Genomic DNA, 24759 nt, shown 5'->3' with positions numbered 1-24759 from the left:
TATACTGCAACATATCCAACATATAAAGGACTGCTTGCTATCTAGGGGAGGGGGTGGAGGGAGGAAGGGGAAAAAAAATTGGAACAGAAACGAGTGCAAAGGATAATGTTGTAAAAAAAAAAAAATTACCCTGGCATGGATTCTGTCAATATAAAATAATTATTAAATAAAAATTAAAAAAAAAAAAGAACCATGCCTTAAGCCCCCCCCCCCCAAAAAAAAAGAAAGCTAATTTGTTACCTATGGAGTACACATTCCAGAGGCACAATATAAAGGATGGACAGCTTTAGAATGGGATGTTGGAGATGATGATGAGAATGGGAACAAAGGAATGGGTGGACAGATGAGCAATAACAGTTGAAAGTATAGCTTTTTCTAGAAAGGGAGGCCAAAGAGGCTATCATCAAGAGGAAGCTGGGTCTTAGTGAAAGTCAAAAGATGAAAAGAGGAGAAAAAGAAAAGATTTAAGATGAAAACAAGTTTATTGTTTAAGGAACAATCATTCCAGAGGTCACACACTGAAGGATTGTGTAGTTTTGCGTTGGGACATTGTAGAGATCGTTGGGTGAAAGAGATAAATTGGGTTGAAAGGAATGGGAACAAAGAATTGGGCAAGAGGGAATGGGGTTTAAATGGTGATCTATGGTGTTCAGAATCACTAAAATGGGAAAAGTATAAGCAAGGGGAATGATGTTAGTCATTACTGGAAAATTTTAGAAAGATTTTCAATGTCAATGATGTTATGACTTCAGGATAGAGTCCTTTCAAATATTAGGGAAGTTCAGGTGAGGGAGCAAGAATTAAGAGTAAAAGGACTCTTCTTCCCCCAAAGCAGGGAATCAGTCTGGAAACTTAATGGAATGATTCCATTTCTCCTCACATCATCTGCAGGAGACAAGTATGATGAAATGATACTTTCCCTCTTCCCACAGGAAGCTTTAGATTCTATTAATAAAGTCCTAAACCCTTTGCATTTATGAGTGATAGCAACCATGTCCTTTGCAAACTTTAGCAGAAGAATTACAAAAGAACCACTAAGGTTTTGGCCAGTTCAGTTCCCAATGAGATAAATACTACTTCTATAGAATCTAAGAGAGAGTGGTTTCCTTGCCAATAATAATCAGATTATGAGAAGATCTCACAATGAATTGTGAGTTTTAAGAACCAGATCAGTTCCTGAGCTTCCCTAGTTTAAAGACAATGGAAAGGCAAACTCTTCTAGCACAAGAATATGATCACTGCAGGAAAAGTCCTTCCAAGACATGGAAATAAGTGCTATTGGTTACAAAATCTAGGGAGTCCATTCAGTAAATCATTTAAAATTTTTGCTTTGTGGAAGATACTGTGCTACTAATACTCTTTAATGAATACAAGGAATCCCAACTATTCTCTGCTTTCAAAGAACCTCTATTAAATTACAAACAATAAGTGAAAATCTTGTTTTCCAGAAAATACCACTCTTATTAATTGCCCAATTGCATATTCTTTCCAATATTTCAATTGAAGTTATTAACCTAAGCTTCTAGATTTGAAGTTTACAAAGAAAGGAAACAAGTATTTACTGAGTACCTTCTATGAGTCAAGAACTATGTACTAAGCACTTAAGATCTCATTTGATCCTCCCAATTACTCCAAGAAGTAGGTGCTATTATTACCCTCATTTTACAGTTGAGGAAACTAAGGCTAACTACAACTAAGCAAGTTGGGGCATGCACTCAGCTAGTAAGTATCTGAGCCCAGATTTGAAGTCATCTTCCTGATTCTAGGTCCAGCACCACACCAGCTGCCTCTAAGCAAGGGTCTAATTGCTCAGTAGCTATATAGTTACAGTAGTATCTCCATTTAGACAACTTTGTACTTCATCCTTCTTCAGAATACTGTTTGTAAGTGTAGAGCTTTTGAAGTACCGCTGATACATTATCTCTTTAAACAATGGTTTCATAAATAGGTCTTTCTTCTCCGTCCTCAGGTCGCCCCTCAGGTCCCCCCAAACAAATAAGGAATAAACTAATAGCTAAGTTTTTATTAAAAGTATGTAGATTTTTCATTTTATCAACTATACTAGGTAGGGGTACATAATTAGCATTGTGTGATAATTATATAATTTACTATTTGTAGTGTAATATATTGAGATGACTATATGGCTGAAAATTCATTTCTCAAAAAAGGAAATTACAGGTTTCTTTCCTTACTAGAGTTTCATAGATTGTACACATAGTTCTTGTTTTGTATACTATAGAAAACAATAAGAGGTGAGAAAATGCCATAATAATAACTCATTTTTTAAGTTATATTTTGAAACACAATCCATTACTGTATTTGATTCTTACAACTATGTGAAGTAGACATCAGAAATTTTTGTAAGAAGTCACATATTTAAAGCTACTTTAATACTTAAAAAGTCTGTGATTTTGTGGGTTTGGTGCTCTACCCACCTTGCAGATCACACCTATATAACTTGAAATATAATCTTTCTTGTGGCCTAAATATTACCTGATAGGCTACCTTCTGGAAGTGAGTATCACTAAAGGTAGGTTGGTCCACAGATGACAGTCATTGTCATCCATAAGTGGGTCTTTGCATATTGTGCTACACTGGCACAGCCTTCAAAAGTCCATGGCTATTCAACAATAGAGCATCAGAAGAGGTCTTCACTAGATGTCCAATGTCATGTGGCTGGTAAATCCTTATCACTTGAGGTATCATAGTATGGACTTAAATCTTAATTTTTTTTTTTTTTTTACTTATTAGCTATTGTATCTTTGAGCCCTCTCTCACTTTACCTTAGTTTCTTCAAACTCTAAAATGAGAACATAATACATTCACTGTTTACCTCATAAGGATGCTGTGAGGAAAGCACTTGTTAAATTAGAAATTTCTGTGTATATAAGTGCAATGATAATAATACCCTTTGGTTTGGCAGTCCAGAATGGAAATGCTACACACTTAATTCTGTTTCTGTCTGGTAAGTGCCAAGAATGAATGGTTGTAGAATCAGAATTTCAGAGATAGAAAGGATCTTAGAAGATCATCTAGACTTCAGTCCCTTCCCTTTACAGGGTAGTTAATTGAGACTAAGAGAAGGGAAATGGCTTCAATGATAATTTATTGAAATGGATAAATTTAGCTTCAGGGAAAATGTTTGTCCTATCTGGAATTTTTCTTTGAGCATTATTAATATAGGAAATCATATTACAAGAGTTTAAATCAAACTCTTTTTGAGTCAAAAGCACAACAATAATGAAAAGTTTGATTGCATAGCTCATTAGAGAAGCATCACTTGTTCTGAACTTTATGAATAGAAAAGCAACATGGTATATGTAGTAGAATGAAAATTTGATTTAGAATTGAGCTGGGTTTGAAATCTGAATACCACTTATAGAATCTATAACTTGTAGAAGGCTGGACTAGACCAAAAGTTCTTAATCTGGGTTCTATAAACTTAGTTTTCAAAAAAAAAAAAAATTCAGCAACTTGTATTTCAATATAATTGTTTTTCTTTGCAATCTCCTCCATGTTCTTTTATACATTTAAAAACATCACTCTGAAAGGAGGTGAATAGGCTTCTCCAGACTGCTCAAAGAGTCCATCACACAGAAAGAGTTGTAAACTCCTCATAATACTGATATAAAAAAAATCTCTTGCAGCTCTAAATCTAAGATCCTTACATGATACCAGAGGTGTCAGACAGGGAAGCATGTGACCTACAGCACTTCAAGTGGTTTCCATTTTTATTTGATTTTGACACAATTATCTTATACCATTCAGATGAGAATACACACAAGAAAACCATTTTGATAACTAGAATACAGTGGGTTCCTGTTTTTTACCAGTGTTCCCAGAAACCACTCAATAAAGAAAACAGGGATTTTCCCACAGGATCTCTTGGCTGGCCATTGTGTTCCTACCCTAAGCTTCAATATCAAATAAACCAGTAGGCCTCAACCTATAAAAGTATGAGGAATTCCCTTTAACTGAGTATTTTTTGATTTAGAAGAGACAACTATTATAAATTCAGTAATGTTTTAAAATAAATCTATTATTCACAATAGCACTTATATACATTTAAAATGTTTGAGACAGATATTCATTAAATACCTTATTTATTAATTTGTGGTTTTCTTAAGAAATTTAATAAAATGAATCTCTTGTAATAACACCATGACTACCATCCCCAAACCCATGGCCCATGGATTGGAAACCATTAAAAAAAAAAAAACTGATAAAATCAACAAAAATACAATGTGAAATCCAGGATATAACAAATATTTAAATTTTAGTTAGCATCCTATCAAGATCTTGGGAAATACAATAAAAAATATCAGAATTAGTAGGGAACTTTAGAAATTATCTAGTTCAATTACTCTAAACTCATTTTACAGAGGGGGCAAATGAACCCCAGAAGCCTCATTAGTAAGTTCCCATTATTAAATGTTAACATAGACTTATGTGCCAGGCAGAGAGGTAGTTTAGGGCTGTGAATAGTCTCTGAGCCAAAACGATTTACTGGTTGTTTGACTTTGAATACAAATCACTCAACTCTTCCACCATCTAGGCAACTCTAAAATCTAAGTTGCAGAGAAGGGGTCAACTTGAATTTGTAGATGGAGGGATATACCAATTTCATATTCCAATGAAATCACTGGTCTAGTTCCTATCTCTCTGGCACCTAAATTCCAGAGTAACCTCTTAAGGGCTAAAGGCATAAATGTAAAATGACAATGCCTGCTCTCAAAGATCATAATTGTTTTATATGTCAGTTTTAGGTGGATCATTTCATGTTTATTTGGAACTTTTGATATAATCATTTTAAAGAGTATCTAGAAGTAGATATGTGTGCATATACATATTATGTATATGCTTATCCTATCCTGTATTCTGAAGATTTTAAGGAAAATAGCTGCAATTTAGGGGAAAGAGCCCAAAACAGATCAGAAGATCTTTTTTTTTTTTTTTTTGCTGAGACAATCGGGGTTACGTGGCTTGCCCAGGGTCACACAGCTAGAATGTTAAGTGTTTGAGGTTACATTTGAATTCAGCTCTTCCTGCCTTCAGGGCTGGTGCTCTGTTCACTGCGCCACCTAGCGGCCCCTCTGAAGTAAACACTTTAAGATCTTATGCAAGCAGCATTCCCTCTCTAGGACCTAGTAACCCTGTGTGTGCAAGCAGGAACATACATTTAAAGCAGAAAGGGACTTTTACAGGCCATTACTTTCGATCTTTTCATTTTACAGACGAGGAAACGGAGGCACTGAGAAGTTGTTGTTGTTGTTTTTTTAATCTCTAAGATGCTGTCCTATCATATGAAATGAATTTTAATGTTCAGTGGAAGCCCTGGCAAAGGGATATAGAGAACAGTCGTGGACCCCATGGATCCAACATGGGAAATGGAACCAGGAGGACACTACTTCTTATTGACCCTGAGCCTGCTGTCTGGGGGAATCCTAAAGTGTCCGGTTTCCTTCCTGTCAGAGACAAATGGACATAAAAATGTCGACCAAGACATTTGCAAAAACTGAAATTATTTGCCGCAAGCAATGAATGGGAAAAGCTCCGCGGGTAGAAATAAATGTTGTGTTAAAAGAATAACCTAAGCTTCTGAGCTCCCCTCTTTAGGGCACAACCATCTGGGCTCCCCTCCTTAGGGCACCAAACCTTCGCCCTGCCTCACTCCGGCCGGTTTCCAAGGCAACTCATATAGCCACTACCTTAGGTCATCTCTCATAAACGTCACTTCCTTTCCATTGACTTCCGGGTCGTCACCCAGGCTCCCTGTCTCTTTGCCCCTTAGGACCCGACGGGCAAAAGGCCGCCGTTGTCTTCGCCTCATCTCCCATTTCCCAAGAGGGTGTGTTCGCCCCACTCCGGGCGGGGCTCAGGCCTTCCCCCTTTCTCCTATACACGCAGCCGCAGCCGCAGTAGCAGCTGATTTTTTTATCACTTCCGGTCTGTGTATTTCCGGGTCGTCTCCGTTCCTCAGGGTACGGGTCTCTCTCCTTTTGGGGTGGCTGGAGCAGCGAACGCCCCTGGCTCCGCTCCAGCTTTTCCACCACTTGCTATCTTCATGCCGGTTCTCGGGGCAGCAGCGGCTTCCTCTGTAAGTGTTACCCCTTGGCGTGAAGTGGCTTCAGGCGGAAATTCCCTTCTCGGAAAGCGGGGCTTCCTGGGGCTCGGGGCTTCGACCAGACCGGGCCCTGTAGAAAGGCCGGGTCTGGACGATCTGAGGAAGGGGCGGCCGTGAGCGAAGATCGGGGCGTGAGAGGAGAGTCGGACTCGACGACCTCTAAGATCTCTTTCGGAGCCAAGGAGATCTTAAGGTGGTCCTGAGAGGAGGAATGGTCTGGACTTCTGAGCAGGAGACCGAGGAGCGCGGCTTGGAGAAAGGAGGAATGGGAGCCGGGCCGGGAAGCTAGTGAGGGGAGAGAGGGAGAGAAGAGAGAGACCTGGGTGTAGAGGGGGAAGCTGAGGGGGAGGGGGAAAGGACCAGTCATTTACTTTGGTGATGCTGGATTTGAACCCTAAAATGAAGAGACAAATAGGAGTGAACTGAGATCTAGTCCCTGAGAAGTTCTGGAGCTGAAATTGCTGCAATGGGAGCTGGAGGGAGGAAAGGAGGGATGGCGGCGAGGAAAAGAGAAGTTTTTTTGAGGAAGATACTTGTGGGTCTGAGAGAACGTACCGGGACTTGGTTTTGTAAATCTTTTAGGTATGTATGAAAATTAGGATATGTGTCTGTATATCTCTGCCATACTTCAGTCGTTGGCGATCCTTTTACGTTGTACTCAATTGGCCTTGGAAGGTGCTTCATCTCATTTTTGTGGTTTTGTCTAAGTATAATTTTTCCGGAAGCGCCAGCAGTTAGTATCTTCTGGAGGGGAGATAAGGATGGTATAGAAAAACAAAGAAGTAAATAGAGGGGTATGCCTGTGGGTGAAAATGTAATACTAGGTGGCAAGATAAACTCCTACTCTGTGAGAAGAAGTAGATGAGGAATCTTTTTTGATCCCCATAGTTTGAAAGATATAACAGCATTGTAAACAACAAGGTGGTTTCCTTTTAAAGCAGGAAAACCAGAGATCTTGAGGTCTGAGACGTGGAAACCTTTGTATACATTATTAAGGCTGCTCTCTAAGGTCTGAAGGTTGGAGACGGAGATACCTTAGGCAATTTTTTCTCTTCTTTTCCATTCAAAGTGGCTTCAGGATCCCTCCAGTCTCACAAGGAGATAGCTGCTGTTAAAAAGGAAAAGGCCAACTTTTAGCAATGTAGATGTCATTCTGAGATTCTGAAATTTGGATGCTAGTACTTTGGATTCATTTTGAAAAGAAGTGAAATTGATGGGCTAAGATAAATTCAATCAACAGTGGAAAGGGCCTGTGGATTTTCTTGAGTTGTACTAGTTTCCTTTAGAGAATCTTATCCAAAAATGTAAGAACTGGTCCTTCTTCCATTGCATCTGTACTAAAGAAATGCCAATATGAAGTTGTTCTATCCTGTGGGCTTAGGGTGAAATGTAATAGAAATAACTATTCTCTTTTCTCTGTGGTTAATGATGTGTTTTCACCATGCTGCTTTGAAAATGTTTGTACTTGAATGAGCCTACTGAGCTGAAGGTGAGCTAATGCTTATTTGACCAGGATAATTACTTGAATTCATTTTGGCTTTTAACCAACATACCTTTCCATTGAGGTAATTTAAAAATCCTGGTAGAGCTGCTGAACCTCTAATTGGCATTTTGCTTTTTCAAAAGGAGATCTTATTTTGAAAAATTGTTTATGCTGACTGGGCACTTTACCTTCTTGCAGCTGTCTGCTTTAGGGATATTTACAGTTGAAGCTTTTGGGAAAGTGACAAGTGCTTGCATCCTGATGCTCAAATTGCTTTGATAAATTAACTGCTTACTGCAGCTGGGCTGCTTTAGTTTTCTATAAGTGTGCTGCATAGAGTATAATTTTGTTCTATTCTCAAAGTGCTGGGAATGAATAAAATGCAAACATTATGCTCAGAAAAAGCTTTTGCTATGACCAGGGACAATAATACAATCTTTATTCCCTTCATGATATGGAGGAACTAGCTGCCCAGTATAAATTCTGAATTAGTCTTAATAGTTCTCCTCTCATTGAGAAGAAGTACTAAAGGAATTTGGGAGGGGGGGGTTATTTTTCTACTTTTGTTCTGTGCCAGAAGGCAGAAATACTTTCATAAGGAATTTGGTTTTGGAATTTGACCATACCTGGGACTTTTCCAACGTAATAGACAGCTAAAACTTTGTAACCAGTATTGAATAGAATTACTAACTATAGAATCATAGCTTTGGAGCCAGACAGGGACTTTAAAAAATTCATATTCTCTCACTTGGTAGAAGAAAAAAGCTGCGGGGATGAGAAGAGTATATTTATGTTTATAGTGCCTTCTATGTGCCAGGAACTGTGTTAAAGGCTTTTTACAAATATTATCTTATTTGATCTTCATAACAACGCTGAGAAGGGGGGTGCAATTATTATCCTCCACTTACATTTGAGGAAACTGAAGCGTACAGAGTTAAGTGACTTGCTCAGGGTCACACACCTAAATGTCTGGGGCCAGATTTGAACTCCAAGGTGCAGGATATTATTATGCCACAAGCTGTCAGTTTCCTTCTTTGGCTCCAAATCTATACGTATTATAGTGTTCATGGACTGTTAAAATGAATTCACCTTAAATGGTAGATCTGTAAGAGCTCTTAGATTATCTCATCTAACTCTTTCATTTTATAGATAAGGAAATGGATCTAAAAAGGTTGCTCAAAGTCTCATAGCTAAATTAATAGCAGAAATAGTACTGGAATTCTGCTGCCCAGTCCAGCTTTTCTACTACTTTTTTTTTTTTTTAAACTCTCCCAAGGTATCTTGGGGTATACTGGCTAGACTTCTTTCTTAAGGATCATGCCTTGAACCAAAACAAACTGATTTTCATTGATTGGCCACCAGTATGTCTCATTTGGTCATTGTTTGGCTCCTGATTGATTCACATTGAATGTAAACAGCAATCATTTCTGCTTTGGCCAAAAACCCAAAGAGTCTTCCCCTCCTAGATTCATTCGTTCATTCATTTATTTTTTTAGATTTTTTTTTTTTTTTTTGGACTAGGTTAAAGAAAGGAGATTCTTTGCCTCTGTTGTTATCTATCCTTAATCACTGAATCACTCAAACTGAGCCCTGTTGAAGATCTCAGCTTAAAAAGGCCAAGGTCTCCCACTGCAGCCAGGGACATCTCCAGTCATCCTGATCTCTATCTGGCCACTGGACCCAGATGGCTCAGGAGAGGAAACTGAGGCAGGTGACCTTACACAGCCCTCCCTCATTTAAATCACTTGCATGTCACGGCATCACCCCCTCATATCATGGTCCTCTTCAAGAATGAAGGACAAACACGAAATCATGAATTATATGATTAAAAATGATAGTCAAAGACTGTGTTGTATGCTTTTGTATTATTATTTTTGATGTATATTATCTATAAATGTGGAATTAGCCTATGTAAAAAGCACAGATTTGTGAACTCAATTTGAAGAAGTCTGAGATTTTGCTTTTGGTTTTTTAAGCTATTTGGTTGAGTAAATAAAGCTTTAAGAAGAGGCTTAAGTGACTCTAGTAGGTTTTCAGTCCTCTAGTTAAAATGTATATAAATATATCAGAAAAAGTTGTCTGTTGGAGTTACTAATAGGCAGTTTATGACAACTTTTTTTAGATAAACTATTTAAATAAATAATTGCATTAATAGATTAATGTAATGTTTATGTCCTTTGGTAAATTTCATTCCAGAGGGCTTCCCAATGAGCTTTTTTTTGTTCTTTTGATGAATGAATTGTCAGTTATATCTTCCTATGGTTATCTGACCAGCCCTTCCTTTTTTTTCCCCCCCTTTCCCTTTTGGACTTGTATTTCTCTTATGACATTCTTTTAGGTCACTTCTCCTGAAATTGTTTTCAATCCCTTTGCAGTCTGGTTTCTGACTTCACTATTTATCTAAAGCCTCTTTCAATCTAATGGCCTTTTCTCAGTCCTCATTTTATTTTTACTTTTGTAGTTTTTTATATTGTCTACAACTTCCTTCTGAACACTTTCTCTTATGTTGGCATCAATGTCACTACTCTGTTCTTCTCTTAATCTATTCCACTTCTCCATCTCAGCATCCTTTGTTGCATCATCCACATTCTATCGCTTTACTGTGGATGTTCAGTATTTATCATAGTACTTACATAGCCTGTAACATACTAAAGTTCAATGTTTTTTGAATTGTAATGTCACAAGCCTGCTCATGCCTCTCATATATAATTGGGCAATTTCCATTGCCCTTTGGGGGTGATTCTTAACTCTTAGTTCACCAAAAATTGCAGCTGTCTAGCATCACAGAAGGACTATTGGTGTTAAAAAAAAGATGGACTGTTTCAGAAAGAGGCTTGGGCTTCATTAAAAGAAAGATGTAAAGTGCTTTGAGAAATTATTTTGATTGTTTAATTTTCTGAGATGAGGTCATTTTGTCCATTTGTTTTATCTGTCCAAGAAATGTACAGAGAGACAAGCTATATAAGTGGCCCATCCACCTGTATAGTATATAATCTGAACATTAGACATGTGTATTTATGTTTCAAATCTTATTTAGGATATTCTGCTTTTTTCTAGTTCATCCTGCAAAACCAGCACAGTGTCAGTTTAGGCTCTGTGCTAAGCATTGGGGATACAAAGAAAGGCAAAATTCAGTCCCTGCCCTCGAGGATTTTGCAATCTAATCAGGAAGACAACCACATATATAAGAGATATATATATATATAGAATAAATTTCAGATATTTCAGAGGGAAGGCACCAAGATTAAAGAGGAGACTGAGTAAAACAGGCTTCAAAAGGTTGGCTTCTAGCTGAGGATGAAATATTTGAGGAATCCCAAGAAGGCTGGTGTCATCGGATTACAGAGAATATAGAGGGGTATAAATAAGTGCAAGACCACCAGAAACATAAGAAAGATTACTAATGGCCTTGAAAGCTAAACAAATGATCTTATAGTTATCATCCTGGAGTTAATGGGGAGCCAGTGGAGTTTATCCAATAGAAGATTATTTAGTAAAATTTGCATTTTAGACTGGTTGGTTTGACAGCTGAGTGGAGGATGGATTAGGATTGGGAGAGACAAGGCAAGAGTACCAATCAGCAAACTATTACAGTAGTCCAGGCATGAGGCAGTGAAAGTCTATATAAGAGTAATAGAAATGTCAAAGTATAAAAGGAGGTATATATGAAAAATGTTGACTACTTGTTGTTCTTTACTGTTGCTGTTTGTCCTTCATTCTTGAAGAGAACCATGATATCAGGAGGGTGATGCCTGACCTGCAAGTGAATTGGATTTAAGGGAGGGAGGGCTGGGAAAGGTCTCCTGCCTCACTTTCCCCTCTAGAACCATCTGGGTCTAGGACCAGATAGAGATCAGGACAACTGGAGAGGCCCTGGATAGAATGGGAAACCTTGGCCTTTTTTAAGCTAAGGTTTTCAGCAGGTCTCAATTTGACTGAGGGCTGTACCCATTCATTGATTAAAGTTAGGTAGTAATTAAGGCAAAAATCTTCTCTTTAACCTAGTCCAAAAAAAAAAAAAAAAATGAATGAATGAATGAATCTGGGAGGGGAAGACTCTGGGTTTCTGGCCAAAGCAGAAATGTTTGCTATTTAACATTCAATCCGAGTCAAATCAGGATCTACACAATGACCAAATGGCATTTGGCCTGGGGGACATATTGGTGGTCAATCAATGAAAATCAGAGGTTGTTGGTTTAAGACATGATCCTTAAGAAAGAAATCTAGCCACTAACTCCAAGATATTTTGGGAGGAGGGTCAGAGATCCAACGAAGTAGAAAAGCTAAACTGAGCAGCAGGATTTCAGTACTCTTTCTGCTATTGATTTAACTATGTAACTGTGAACAACCTTTCTAGATCTACTGACACAATGGACAGAGCACTTGCCCTAAAGTCAGGAGGACCTGAGTTCAAATCCAAACTCAAGACACCTAATACTTTCTAGCCATGTGACCCTGGGCAAGTCATTTAAACCCAATTGTCCCCAAAATCAAACAGGTCACACTCATCTTCTATGCTACTAGGCTACTTAGACTAATTGGATATAGAAAGTGAGAGAGAAATTTTGGATGACATCCAAATAACTGGGAGAATTGTAGTAATAATTGTCAGTAATAACGAAGTTAGACATATATATTTTAACACAGTTAATGTATTGGATTACCTGCCATCCAGAGGAAGGAATGGGGGGAAGGAGGGGAAAATTTGGAACAGAATGTTTTTGCAAGGATCAGTGTTGAAAAATTATCCATGTCTTTGTTTTGTAAATATTTTAAAAGCTTTAATTTTAAAAAAAGTTGGGATTAGGGAAGGGTTGGTGAGATGAGTTCAGTTTTTCGCCATGTTGAATTTTTGAATCTGAGATATCCAACTCTAGATTTCTAATAGGAAAATGGAGATGTGATGGAGGTCTGGAGAGAGATTAGGGCTGGACAGTTAGATCTGAGAAACATTTGCGTAGAGATATTAACTGAATCATGGGAGTTTATGACAGATCATCAGTTGAAATAATAGAGATGAGAAGGGAACCCCCAGCACAGAACCTTGAAGGGACCTCCACCCTGATTAGTAAACATGACATGTATGCTAGATCCAGCAAAGAAGAAAGAGAAATAAGTAGAACTAGAAGAGAACAATGTCAAGAAAACAAGAGAAGAGAATATTAAGAAGAGCTTGATCAACAGGATCAGAGAATGCAGAAAGGTCAAGGATGAGAATTAAGAAAAGGCCACTAGATTTGGCTCTCTCCAACAATGAGATGATTCAGGTCAATTCCAATAGAGTTGTGATGAAGAGAGCCATCTACACCCAGAGAGAGGATTATGGGAACTGAGTGTGGACCACAACATAGTATTGTCACCTTTGTTGTTGTTTGCTTGCTTGGTTTTTTTTTTCCTTTTTGATCTTGTTTTTCTTGTACAGCATGATAAATGTAGAAATATGTTTAGAAGATTTGCACATGTTTAACCTATAGTGGATTGTTTACTATCTAGGGGAAGGGATAAGAGGGAGGGAGGGAGAAAGAAAAATTGGAACTCAAGATTTTGTAGGGCGGAATTGTTGAAAACTTATCTTTGCATATTTTGTTGTTGTTTGTTTGTTTTTGTTGAGGCAATTGGGATTAAGTGACTTCCCCAGGGTCACATACCTAAGAAGTATTAAGTGTCTGAGACCAGGTTTGAACTCAAGTCAGATTTCAGGGCTGGTACTCTTAACTACTGCACCACCTAACTGCCTGGTCTTTGCATGCATTTTGAAAAATAAAAAGCTTTTTTTTTTTTTAAAGAAAGAGAGAAAAGGACATTAGATTTGGCCATGAAAAGATCCTTGATAAGGAGCAGTTTAAGTTAAATGATGAGTTTGGAAGCCAAACTGTTAAGTCCTTTAAAGCAAGAAAGGAAATGGGAACATCAACTGTAGAAGGCCTTCTCAAGGAGTTTAACCAAAAAGGAGTTAGGATGATAGCTAGCGAGAATAGGCGGATGAAGGGAGGTTTTTTGTTTCTTTGTTTGTTTTGGAAAATGGGGAAGATAAGATGTTGGGCAGCCCATAGACAGAGAGAGATTGGAAATAAATGAGTGGTGATGGTAGAAAGGGTGACTTATTGAGGAAGATAGTATACAATAGAATCACTTGTGAATGCTGAGAGGTTTACCTGGGCAAGAAGGTCACCTTTTAATGTTAAACAGGTGAAGGAGAAACAGTGGCAGAAGGCATCTGAATGATGTGTGAGATAAGGAATGAGAGGAAAAAGGCCTCCATTTTTTTCAGTGAAAGAGGAAAGGCAAAGTTTTCAGCTTGAGGGACGCCCTCCGAAATCAAAGGACTTAAATTTAAATTCTCTGTAAATTGGGCAAGTCATTTATCCACACTGCCCCCATTTCCAGAGCTTTAGAATGAGGGGCTTGAAAGATTTATTTGACGGTGAACTGTGATGGACTTGGTTCTTTCCAATGAGATGATTCAGGTCAATTCCACTAGACTTATGATGGAGAGAACCAACTGCATACAGAAAGAAGATTATGGGGGCTGATCCCATATGTGGATCCCACCATAATATTTTCACCTTTGTTGTTATTTGCTTGTGTTTTTATTTTCTCATTTTTTCCCCATTTTGATCTGATTTTTCTTGTGCAGCATGATAAATGTGGAAATATGTTTAAAAGAATTGCACATAACAAGATTAGAAGGGAAGCAACAAACTGGGAAAACATCTTCACAGTTAAAGGTTCTGATAAAGGCCTCATTTCCAAAATATATAGAGAACTGACTCAAATTTATAAGAAATCAAGCCATTCTCCAATTGATAAATGGTCAAAGGATATGAACAGACAATTTTCAGAGGATGAAATTGAAACTATTACCACTCATATGAAAGAGTGTTCCAAATCATTATTGATCAGAGAAATGCAAATTAAGACAACTCTGAGATACCACTACACAACTAAGATGACTGGAAAAAATAATGATGAATGTTGGAGGGGATGAGGGAAAACTGGTTCACTGCTGCATTGTTGGTGGAGTTGTGAACGAATCCAACCATTCTGGAGAGCAATCTGGAATTATGCCCAAAAAATTATCAAATTGTGCATACCCTTTGATCCAGCAGTGTTTCTATTGGGCTTATATCCCAAAGAAATACTAAAGAAGGGAAAGGGACCTGTATGTGCCAAAATGTTTGTAGCAGCCCTGTTTGTAGTGGCTAGAAACTGGAAAATGAATGGATGCCCATCAATTGGAGAATGGCTGGGTAAATTGTGGTATATGAATATTATGGAATATTATTGTTCTGTAAGAAATGACCAGCAGGATGAATACAGAGAGGATTGGCGAGACTTACATGAACTGATGCTAAGTGAAATGAGAAGAACCAGGAGATCATTATACACTTCGACAAGGATATTGTATGAGGACATATTTTGATGGAAGTGGATTTCTTTGACAAAGAGATCTGAGTTTCAATTGATAAATGATGGACAGAAGCAGCTACACCCAAAGAAAGAACACTGGGAAACGAATGTGAACTATCTGCATTTTTGTTTTTCTTCCCGGGTTATTCGGTTCTGCAAACATATATTGTATCTAGGATATACTGCAACATATCTAACATATATAGGACTGCTTGCCATCTAGGGGAGGGGGTGGAAGGAGGGAGGAGAAAAATCGGAACAGAAATGAGTGCAAGGGATAATGTTGTAAAAAAATTACCCTGGCATGGATTCTGTCAATATAAAGTAATTATTAAATAAAAATTTAAAAGAATAAAAAAAAAAGAATTGCACATGGTTAACTTTTATTGGATTAGTTACTCTCTAGGGGAGGAGGGGCAGGAGGAGGAAAAATTTGGAACATGAGGTTTTGCAAGGGTAAATTTTGAAAAATAAAAATACTATTGAGAAAAAAAAGAATGAGAGGGTTGAGTCTAGTTAGCTCTAAGATCCCTTCTAGCTCTAGATCTGTGGGATATATGCGAAACTAATAAGGCTTGACAAGTGATTGGATTTAGTTGGGTGAATAATGACAGTATTAGAACCTCAGTAACAAGCAAAGTTGAAAACCCAAGTGACCTGGAGAATAGGGGTATCCTTTACCATAGGTAAATTTGGAAGAAAGTCAGGTATAGGAATGAATAATCTGTTTTGGTTTTGTACATACTATTTCAGATACAGGGGACCCAGTTGGAAATGTTAAAGGATACTTGGTGATAAAATAGAACTGAAACTCAAGGAGAGATTAGAAATGGACAGATAATCTGAGGTTTACCTGTGGAGATATGATAATTTAAACAATGGAAGGTGTTGAGATCAATGAGAGAATTTATATAAAGAGGAAATTAAGAGAGTCCAGGATAGAGACCCATAGTTAAAAGTAGGATATTAATTCATTATGAGCCAGTGAGAGGGACTGGCAAGCACAAGAACATCTATCTGAAGGTCCTTATCATCCAGAATTCCACTTTGACTTTTATTTCATAACTGTGATGAAAACTTTTGAAGAATATGCATTTCCCTGTTTTATGTCTTTCTTGAAATTAATAATAGGTTTGCTGAACAGAGTTATGTTATATTTTACAAGGAATATTATAGTATTTTGACATTGATAGACGATACTTTGCTTGGAAGCAACCCTGCAAAGTAGTACTCCATCAATTTTGATGTCTTTTTTTTTTTTTTTTTTTTTTTAAACTGTCTGTAAACAGTAATCATGGTGGAATTTTGTATTCGCTATACTTTTCAGTCAAATGTATGACTAAAAATTGACAGTTTTGGAATATTGTCAAAACCTGCCTATTCCCTTCTCATAGTTTTACCTAGGATGTGCTTGATGAATGTTTATTCTCACAAAAATTTTATACAGATGGAGGAAAAAAGAAGTATTTGAGTTGTTAGTTACTGATAATCTTTTTCTCCCAATCCTTCCCTCCTCCCTTCTTTTTGGTAATAGTCTATTATACCCACCCACCCAAAATTCTGGTGTCTTTTAGATCAGAATTGATCTCTTAACACCTTTATCAGTATGTCACTATTATGGATGGCAATATATACTTGTTTTTTCTAGCAGTTTTTCCCATCTTTATTTCTCTCGATGCCATTTCCATTTCTCTACTATATCTAGGATTGTGGTGTCAAAGTTCAGATATGGTGGCTTCATAGTCTATGACAGTGAAATGAGTTCATTATAAAAATTTTCACAGGTTTTTTTGTTTTCCCTCTTTCCCCCTGCCCTTCCCATTTCATGCTTTAGTGCCATTGGGATTGACTTTGCATAATTTAGGCTTTCTTTAAACTTTATTTTTTTCCTTTTATTAATATTTTTTATGAGTTGCTGCTGCATGTATCATCCTCCCTCCATAAGATTGGGGGCTGGGGAGCAGGGCAAAGCAGTCAGGGTTAAGTGACTTGCCTAGTGTCACAGTAAGTGTCAGGTGTCAGATGTCTGGGGAGGCTATATGTGAATTTAGATCCTCCTGATTCTGGGGCCAGTATTTTACCCACTACACCCTCTAACTGCCCATCTTCCATAAGATTTAAAAAATAATTTATATTCTAAACCTCCTTTCTCTCCACCCAATAAATCAAATATATGTAGGCTGAAGTGGGATTGTTTTTTGGCTTTTTGTTTCCTTATTATGACAATTGGTTAAATTGTTAGTTCTTTACAAAAATGGTTATAATTTGTGTCAATGGTCATTCATTTCTTCATTTGGGTCCCTAATATTTACATCCCATCTGGAGCTAATTTCAGTACTCAGATTAGAAATATTTTAATTGTATTTCATTTTTTGATATTTACTTGGGTGCTTGCCATGTTCAATGCCATTTGATACTTTTCTTGAAGAAAATACTTGAGGCTTCTATGTATATTATAAACTATTTATACTCTCATTTCTTATTCATCTAATTTACTTTCTTGCCATTTATTTTGGCTGTCTTTTTAGTGACCACTTTAGCATTAGACATCAAGTATCAAAGTAAGTTGATATTAATTTACAAGGTCTTAAGTTCTTTGTAGAAATTTTCTTTGTGTTCACCTTCAGCAAAAGAAAATGGCATGTGAAATGTGGTTATTTTTCTATGTATCTTTTTACAGATCCTAGTACAAGCATTCCAGCCAGAGATCATGACCAAATATCCCATGACATTTTCTTACTGATTCTGGATATGAGGCAAAACCAACTTCATCAATTTCTTTATTTGCTATCTTTGCATTTAGCTAATAACTTCATTTTAATGAGAATGACACAATTGATATGATTCAGTTCCTCTAGTAATTAAGTGTATTCATTGATTAGTGTATATGTTTCATATTTTCTATAGAAGTCAAGCTAATATCTCTAAAAATTATATTATTCTTAGAACCCTGTGCTCCATTTTCTGTTGCTGATAGTGTCTCTTTTTACTAATTGAAAGGAGGGGATCCACATAGGACAGACTTCCATTGTGTATTTTAGCTTTGAGTGGTCAGTCTCTTGCCAGTGAGCCTTTCTATCTTTGTCCAGACTGAACATTCAAATGGTCTGTTTAAACCATCCTTGAAGTCTTTGTAGCATGGAAGAGCCTGCCACAGAGCCTGGACTTCTTGATAAAGCCTTTGAGAACCTAAAACTATTTCTTATTACACAGTGTAACATTTCAATGTTACACAATTTCATTTCAGTGGAATAAATAAAAATAAGGAAATATAAACTTTTTTAAGTGATGTTGCTTTGAAGAATAAGAAAATTGGTATTGCATGGAAATTCAGAAAATAGGATTGGTTTGGTTAGGTTCTGCAGCAAATTAGGTTTGATTCTTATATTTATCCACTGTAAGACTATTTAATATACTTATTAAACCCAGTATAATTTTTAAAGTGTTTTGTAGTTCCCATCAAGGCAAGAAACCATTGGATTTGGAATTAGATCACTTATTTAGCTGTATAACTTTGGATAAGTCAGTTAGTTGAAATGATATATTTATATATTACTTTATGGTTAACAAACCACTTATAGGAAGAAAAAATAATTTATATTTGGATCAAATGCTATAATTTTAATTTTTAAGCAAAATAATTGTCTTAAATTATTTTAGAGATTTATTGCTTGGAATATAATTTTTGAAATTGTTTTCAAATTATTAAATTTTAAGTTTCATGAGGTAGCAGTAACTGATTAGAACTTTCTGCATTTCCTAGCAATATGCTGTATATAGAAGATACTTATAAATGTTTAAGTGAATATTATTATTAGCCATAATAACAATAGCTGATGTTGGAACAGGATGAGGGGAATCTTGGATTTATGAATGATCATATGGAAATAATACTAATATCTTTTTTTTTCTCTTCCAGAAACCATAATTGTTCAAGACAGGTAACATGCTAGTGCCCTTTAAGATTGCTATGCCCCCTGGAGAAAAGCCATGGAAGAGATGAGGTAGCTGCTACCTGGAAATATTTTAGGAAAGCTGATTTCAATGGATACAAAATATAAAGACGACTTATTTAGGAAGTACGTGCAGTTTCACGAGTCCAAAGTGGATGCTTCCAGCACTAAGCAACGACCTGTCAATGATGAGTACCTCCGGGTGGCGGCCTCGGCTGTACTCAGTCTACATAAGATCGAGCCCTTTTATAGATTCCGGTTGATCAAATTTTATGAAGTGGTTGAGAGTTCTCTTCGCTCACTGAGGTCCTCTAACTTGCGGGCTCTCCACAGCGCATTCAGCACACTGGAGACAATGGGAATCAACCTCTTCCTTTACCCTTGGAAGAAGGAATTCAAAAGTATTAAAGTAAGGCATACAGAAGTACTTTTCTATAGTTTTTAAATAAAGTAGGCTATAGAGAAGTTTCTTTTCTGGAACTACTTCTGTCTGTCCACTAATGTTTCACTAAAGCTATAGAGGCCTAGTATAGTGGAATATGGTTTAGGCTAGAAATCAGACAACCTAAATACTTGCCATAACCAGCATGGTGACCTTTTAGGTTACTTCCTCTCTCTGGGTCTCACTTATCAGTAAAATAAGTGTATTGGAATAGATAATCTCTTTCCAGCTCTAATGTTCTAGGTTTGCCATCCAAAGAATAGATTGCTTGAGGTTTTCTCTTTTTCTCCTTAGGCCCAATGATATGTAGTGAATGGAACTCTAGGTTTTTAATCAAGGGAACTGAGTTTGAATCTCACCTGTGTTATTTGTGTGATTTTAGGTAAGCCCCTTCCCTCTGTAGGACTTAAGTTTTCCCTCAATTTTTCAATAAGGGATTTAAACTAGTTGCCAGGCCCAATCCCCTGCAAGCTCTAATGAACATAAACTACATAGTCTAATAAACATAGATTACAAAGAATAAATAACTTTCAAATGTTTTCTCTTCCACTAGCCTTAAAGCCTGGCATAGATGTAGAACTAGCAATCATGGTATCCAGTGATTAGTATCATCTATATACTTTATGCCTTAGAATCTTTGTTGCTCTTAAACTAAAACTTTTGAATGGATGATTTAACTGGCATTGCTATAGTGCTTTAAGAATAACAGCAACTCTTTTGAGGTAAATAATGATGTAAGTACTATTATCCTCATTTTATAGATGAGGAAACTGAATATATGTATATATATATAGAGAGAGAGAGACAGAGAGAGAGAGAGAAATGACTTTTGAACTCAGAACTGCTTACTTCAAATAAAGTGTTCCACTTCTCCATGTTGTGATATCTATGATGGTGTACTGTACCAGATGGTTGGAATTCTGGGAGGAGAACTTAACTGGCCTGGCTAAGTAAAAGTTTGTGCCAGGGGCTTCTATGATTTGGATATTTGAAGGGGAGAATGAGGCATTTGTTTGTGGTAGTGGAGAAATTCTTTATGTCCCAATTCATTCAGGTTACTTAAAAGATTTATAGGAGGATAAAATTTAGTAATCTAGTCCCTACCCTCTCCTTTAACAGAAGAAAGTAACAGATTCCTAGAGGTTAAGTGTTTACACAGTAAAAAGAGCCAGGACTAAGAACTAAATTTTAATACGATATTCTGTCTATTGAACCAGATTTCTCAATTATAAAGGGCCCTAGTTCTCAAGAAATCTTCCTGAAGTGTAGCCCTAAGTTAGATGGTAATTCAGGTTCAAGGGAAGGTATTAAGGTATTCTATGAGATTATTCAGATAATTTTACCAGATGAATGGGTTAATTGTACTATTTCATATTAATGGAAACCAAGAAAGAATTGTCATTGGATTTTGTTCTCTGAATCTTTTCCTCTTTGTCATTCACCATGTGTTTTTCCTATTGGTAGAAAATCCCAGCACCACAAAATCATCAGCTTCCTTTCTGAGTTTTCAGAGTGGATGTAAAATTTAGTAAGCATTAATGTCAAGTCTGCTAGAGTGCGAGTTTAGTGAAGTAATTTTCCCCATATGATCTATATTATACCTAAATGGGAATTGTTTTCCATTTTGTGTATACTAAAGGGAAAATAATGGATTTTTTCTTCTGTTTTCTAGACCTACACAGGACCTTTTGTTTATTATGTGAAATCAACATTACTAGAAGAGGACATCAGAGTCATCCTAAATTACATGGGCTATGTCCAGGATCTTGGAAGTGCATATAGGCTCAAAGAACTAGTGGAAACTTTGCAGGTGAAAATGGTCTCTTTTGAGCTTTTTTTGGCCAAAGTAGAATGTGAGCAGTTGCTTGAAATACACTCCCAGGTAAAGGACAAAGGTTACTCAGAGCTGGACGTGGTGAATGAGCGTAAGCACAGCAGTGAAGATGTGAGGGGCTGTTCCGATGCCATGAAGCGACGGGTAGAGTGTAAAGAGAACCTCACGGCTTCTATGGCACGCATGGCTCTTCAGAAATCAGCCAGTGAGAGAGCAGCAAAAGAGTACTTCAAGCCCAAAGTGAATAAGCCTTCCAAGTCCATGGACACTTATGATAGTTACTGGGAAAGTAAGAAGCCACCACTGATGACTTCACTCAGCCTCAGGAAAGAGCCTGTAGTGATAGATGTGGAAGATGACATCAAAGATGAAATTATTCGACCATCTCCCTCTCTCTTGACCATGTCCAGCTCCCCACACAGCTGCTCTGATGATTTTGTGCCCCTTTCCTCAAATCCCAATGGCATGTTAAGAACCATCCCCCCTTATAACACCTATTTTTCTCCTCAAGATGACCTAGACCTTTACACAGATCCAGATTCCAGGGGTACATATAGGAGACCAGATTCTCTCAAGCCAGATGTGTGGCTCTTCCGAAATGACTCCACTCCCCTTTACCATAAGCGTACGCATCCCGCCAAAGAGACCGCCTCATCCAAGTGCCAAAGCTGTGGCCTCATGTGTGGCTCCTCGCTCTGCCAGCGGTGTGAAACTGTGCTCACTTGTCGGCAGGACTATCCCGTCACCAAACAGAACAGCTTCCCCGTCAAGTCAGGCTCCCATGACAGTTTGTCCCATGGGGCTGCTCTGAGGGAGAAGTCTCTGTACACAGCACAGACTCAGATGATCCCTGACAGGTCATCTCATCTCCACTCAAAATCCAAGGCTACAGCTGTATCTCGATGCGGTTTCTGCAACCGGTCAGGGGCCTCTAATACATGTGCAATCTGTTCAAAAGTCTCATGCGATACCTGCCTCACTGCTTACCACTACGACCCGTGCTGCAAAAAGAGTGAGCAACACAAATTCATGCCTAACAGTCAACTCAACTATAAGTCAACCCAGTTCTCCCATCTTGTGTATAGATAGACTCAGACTTGCATATTCTGCACAAAGGGCTAAAACTATACTTTGTGACTTCCTTGGTGAAGTCTTATGCTGACCTCGGAAGTGGAGCTATGCTTTCCTATGGGGAATGACATTTCACACCCTCCCCCTCTTGCTGGTGTGTTTGTGTCTTCATCCATGTTACACACACCTTGGGATCCACCCTGTCAGATCTTTCCAGCAACAGACACTTTGTGATTTAATAAGGGGGGGAGGACTAACCAGGCTTCCTTTTGAGTCCGACACTCAGACTTGCTGGTCTTCTTATCCAGCCCACCCCCACCCTCACTCAGTTTTGTTTTCTAAAGGAGTTTGATCCCTGGGGTTTCCAAACAATTCCCCAGATGCCCCACTGATGAGCTGCAGTGGACTGAGTAGGGACAGTCACAAAGACCCGTGGTTCCCAGTACGAGGACTAGTGAAAGATTTGTGAAAGGGAGTATTCTTTCACAGCAGCATCTCCTAGGAGTTCTAGTGCTGCCCACAGAGGTTTTGTTCTCCAAGTGCTTCCTGAACTATCCAACAACCTTCCCCTTTCCCCCTCCCCCACCATAGACACTGTTTTCAGTCATCACCGTGGCCTCTGAGGGGGTTCTCCTGGGCCCCTCACAGCTGGCTCTCTAGGTTTTAAAGTTTGAACAGAAGACAGTCTTATGCTTGATTTTTGTAGTGCTGCCGGTAGCTTCTTCTAGTGTACTGTACAGTATTAGTGGACTTGTTGACATGACATTTGCGTTGCATCCATCCAAAAGAGGCCCGATTTTAATTCCTTTCTGTTGCACACGTATTGACTTTCTTCTTTGTACTGTAAATAGGTGATTTGAAAAGTTTTATTTTTTAATAAATATATTCCTTGTTGTGTGCTTAAAGGTGGTAAAAATCATTATGTAGCTATTTATAACTTCTCGAGTTTTTGATTGTTTTTATCTTGAGGGAGGGGCTAGTGGTAATGGAAGCTTTTGTGTTGGTTTAGTTTGCCATTTAATTCTTAGCTTCATAAAGTTCCCTGCGTGAAGTAGGTAGTTAGTAGTGGGAAGGAACAATGAAAATGGGTTCCTTTTTTGAGTCAGTAGAGGTAACTAAGCTGTTGTTTTCCCTTTGAAAAACATATATACTGTGTACATATAGATACCTACCTCCCATTTGCACTTCTTGGGGGTTAGTGCAGACTTAGCAGTGAGGCTCTGCCCCTGTAGATGACTAGTACTACCCTCAAATTTAGAGGCCACACTAAGGGCCTTATCCTCAGGACTTCACTCACTATGCCCCTATAGTCTCTCTCTGGCACAAAAGTTGGATCTGACCCTCCTAATTGTCTAGGCCTTGTTTCCGAAGGAAATGTAACTTACTTAGTCATTCCTTTTAATTCTCTCTCCTCCTGCTTACCCCACTTATACTTCTACCATATCTTTATCCTCAATTTTCAGAAAATGAGAGAGTTTGAGATATCTTTTGCACTTAAAGTGGCCAGAAACTGACTACTTACTAGATATTTCTATGTATGCTTGGCCTGTCCTAAAAATTCTCTTCAACTGAAGGACACCTTTTACTCCAGATTCATGCAGTGATTGACCAACTAACTTACCTTTAAATTCTGCTTTGAGGTGAGGAGAGGGAATAGGGAAAGAGTAAGATATTTCAAATGGCTTATTTATGAACATGCAAAATTATTTTAGCCATAAGTATGTCAAATGTACAAATCTTTTGGGATTTTACCAAAAATATTTCTAAGAGCAAAGCAAAAAAGAAATGTTTAGCTTTTTTTTTTTTTTAAAGGGGGAAGGAAGCAAATTTGAATTTGACTGGATATATGTATATGGTGGTCACTGTTAACTTGCTGATCTCCAAGCTCAACTGGATGATTTTTTTCCCCCAATTGTTTGACTTTTGAAAAATCTTTCTACACACACACACACACACACACACACACACACACACACACACACTGTGTAGATCATGTAGTAGATAACACTGTATATAAAGCTGAATTTTAAAGAATTTCAATACTGAAATTAGTTACTTCATTCTGGAGTGTCTTGCCTATCCTACTTCTGAAGTCTCTATTTCTCTTATCCCCTGTCCAAACTGCCTACTGCAAATTTTGTAACAAGCTGTGAAGCCATGTGACTTAGAAGGTAAACCTTGGTCTGGATGACTGCATTAATAAAAGTCTGGTGTATAATACATATTGTCCTTGAAATACTGTTGTTCAAAGCTATTGAATTGCAAGTGCTCTGACCATGCACTCTTGGTGTATATCTTATTGTACCAGGTTGCTGTGTTTGAGACGACAGTAAAAATATATATCTGACTTTTAAATGGAGGTGTTCTGCATTTGATTTCTACCAAGATAGGTGAAGTGATAAGAGATGATTTTAAAAATAAAATGTCTTCCACTATTGTTAA

At 37.7% G+C, this 24759-nt stretch overlaps 1 protein-coding gene across 5 annotated transcripts; it reads left to right on the top strand.

The window, feature by feature from the left end:
• Nucleotides 1-2551: 2551 nt before the first annotated feature.
• SPATA2 (spermatogenesis associated 2) lies at nucleotides 2552-24759 on the top strand. Of its 5 annotated transcripts, none has more exons than XM_051976568.1 (3): nucleotides 2552-2699; nucleotides 18937-19379; nucleotides 21085-24759. In XM_051976568.1, the coding sequence occupies exons 2-3, from the start codon at nucleotides 19062-19064 to the stop codon at nucleotides 22333-22335; spliced, it is 1569 nt and encodes a 522-aa protein (XP_051832528.1). In that variant the 5' UTR covers nucleotides 2552-2699; nucleotides 18937-19061; the 3' UTR covers nucleotides 22336-24759. The 5 variants fall into 5 exon arrangements, with proteins under 5 accessions (XP_051832528.1, XP_051832527.1, XP_051832526.1 ...); XM_051976567.1 differs by lacking the exon at nucleotides 2552-2699 and adding an exon at nucleotides 2883-2965; XM_051976566.1 differs by lacking the exon at nucleotides 2552-2699 and adding an exon at nucleotides 4372-6097.

The sequence above is a fragment of the Antechinus flavipes genome, chromosome 2, assembly GCF_016432865.1.
Source record: "Antechinus flavipes isolate AdamAnt ecotype Samford, QLD, Australia chromosome 2, AdamAnt_v2, whole genome shotgun sequence".
In the NCBI taxonomy this organism is placed as follows: domain Eukaryota; kingdom Metazoa; phylum Chordata; class Mammalia; order Dasyuromorphia; family Dasyuridae; genus Antechinus; species Antechinus flavipes.
This window is presented reverse-complemented; position numbering and strand designations above follow the sequence as displayed.

Bases quoted from the DNA above. Each gene is read 5' to 3' on its own strand.
- SPATA2 (XM_051976568.1), top strand. From the start codon at position 19,062: ATGGATACAAAATATAAAGACGACTTATTTAGGAAGTACGTGCAGTTT. The intron at 19,380-21,084 runs GTAAGGCATACA...TCTGTTTTCTAG, and splicing joins AGGAATTCAAAAGTATTAAA to ACCTACACAGGACCTTTTGT.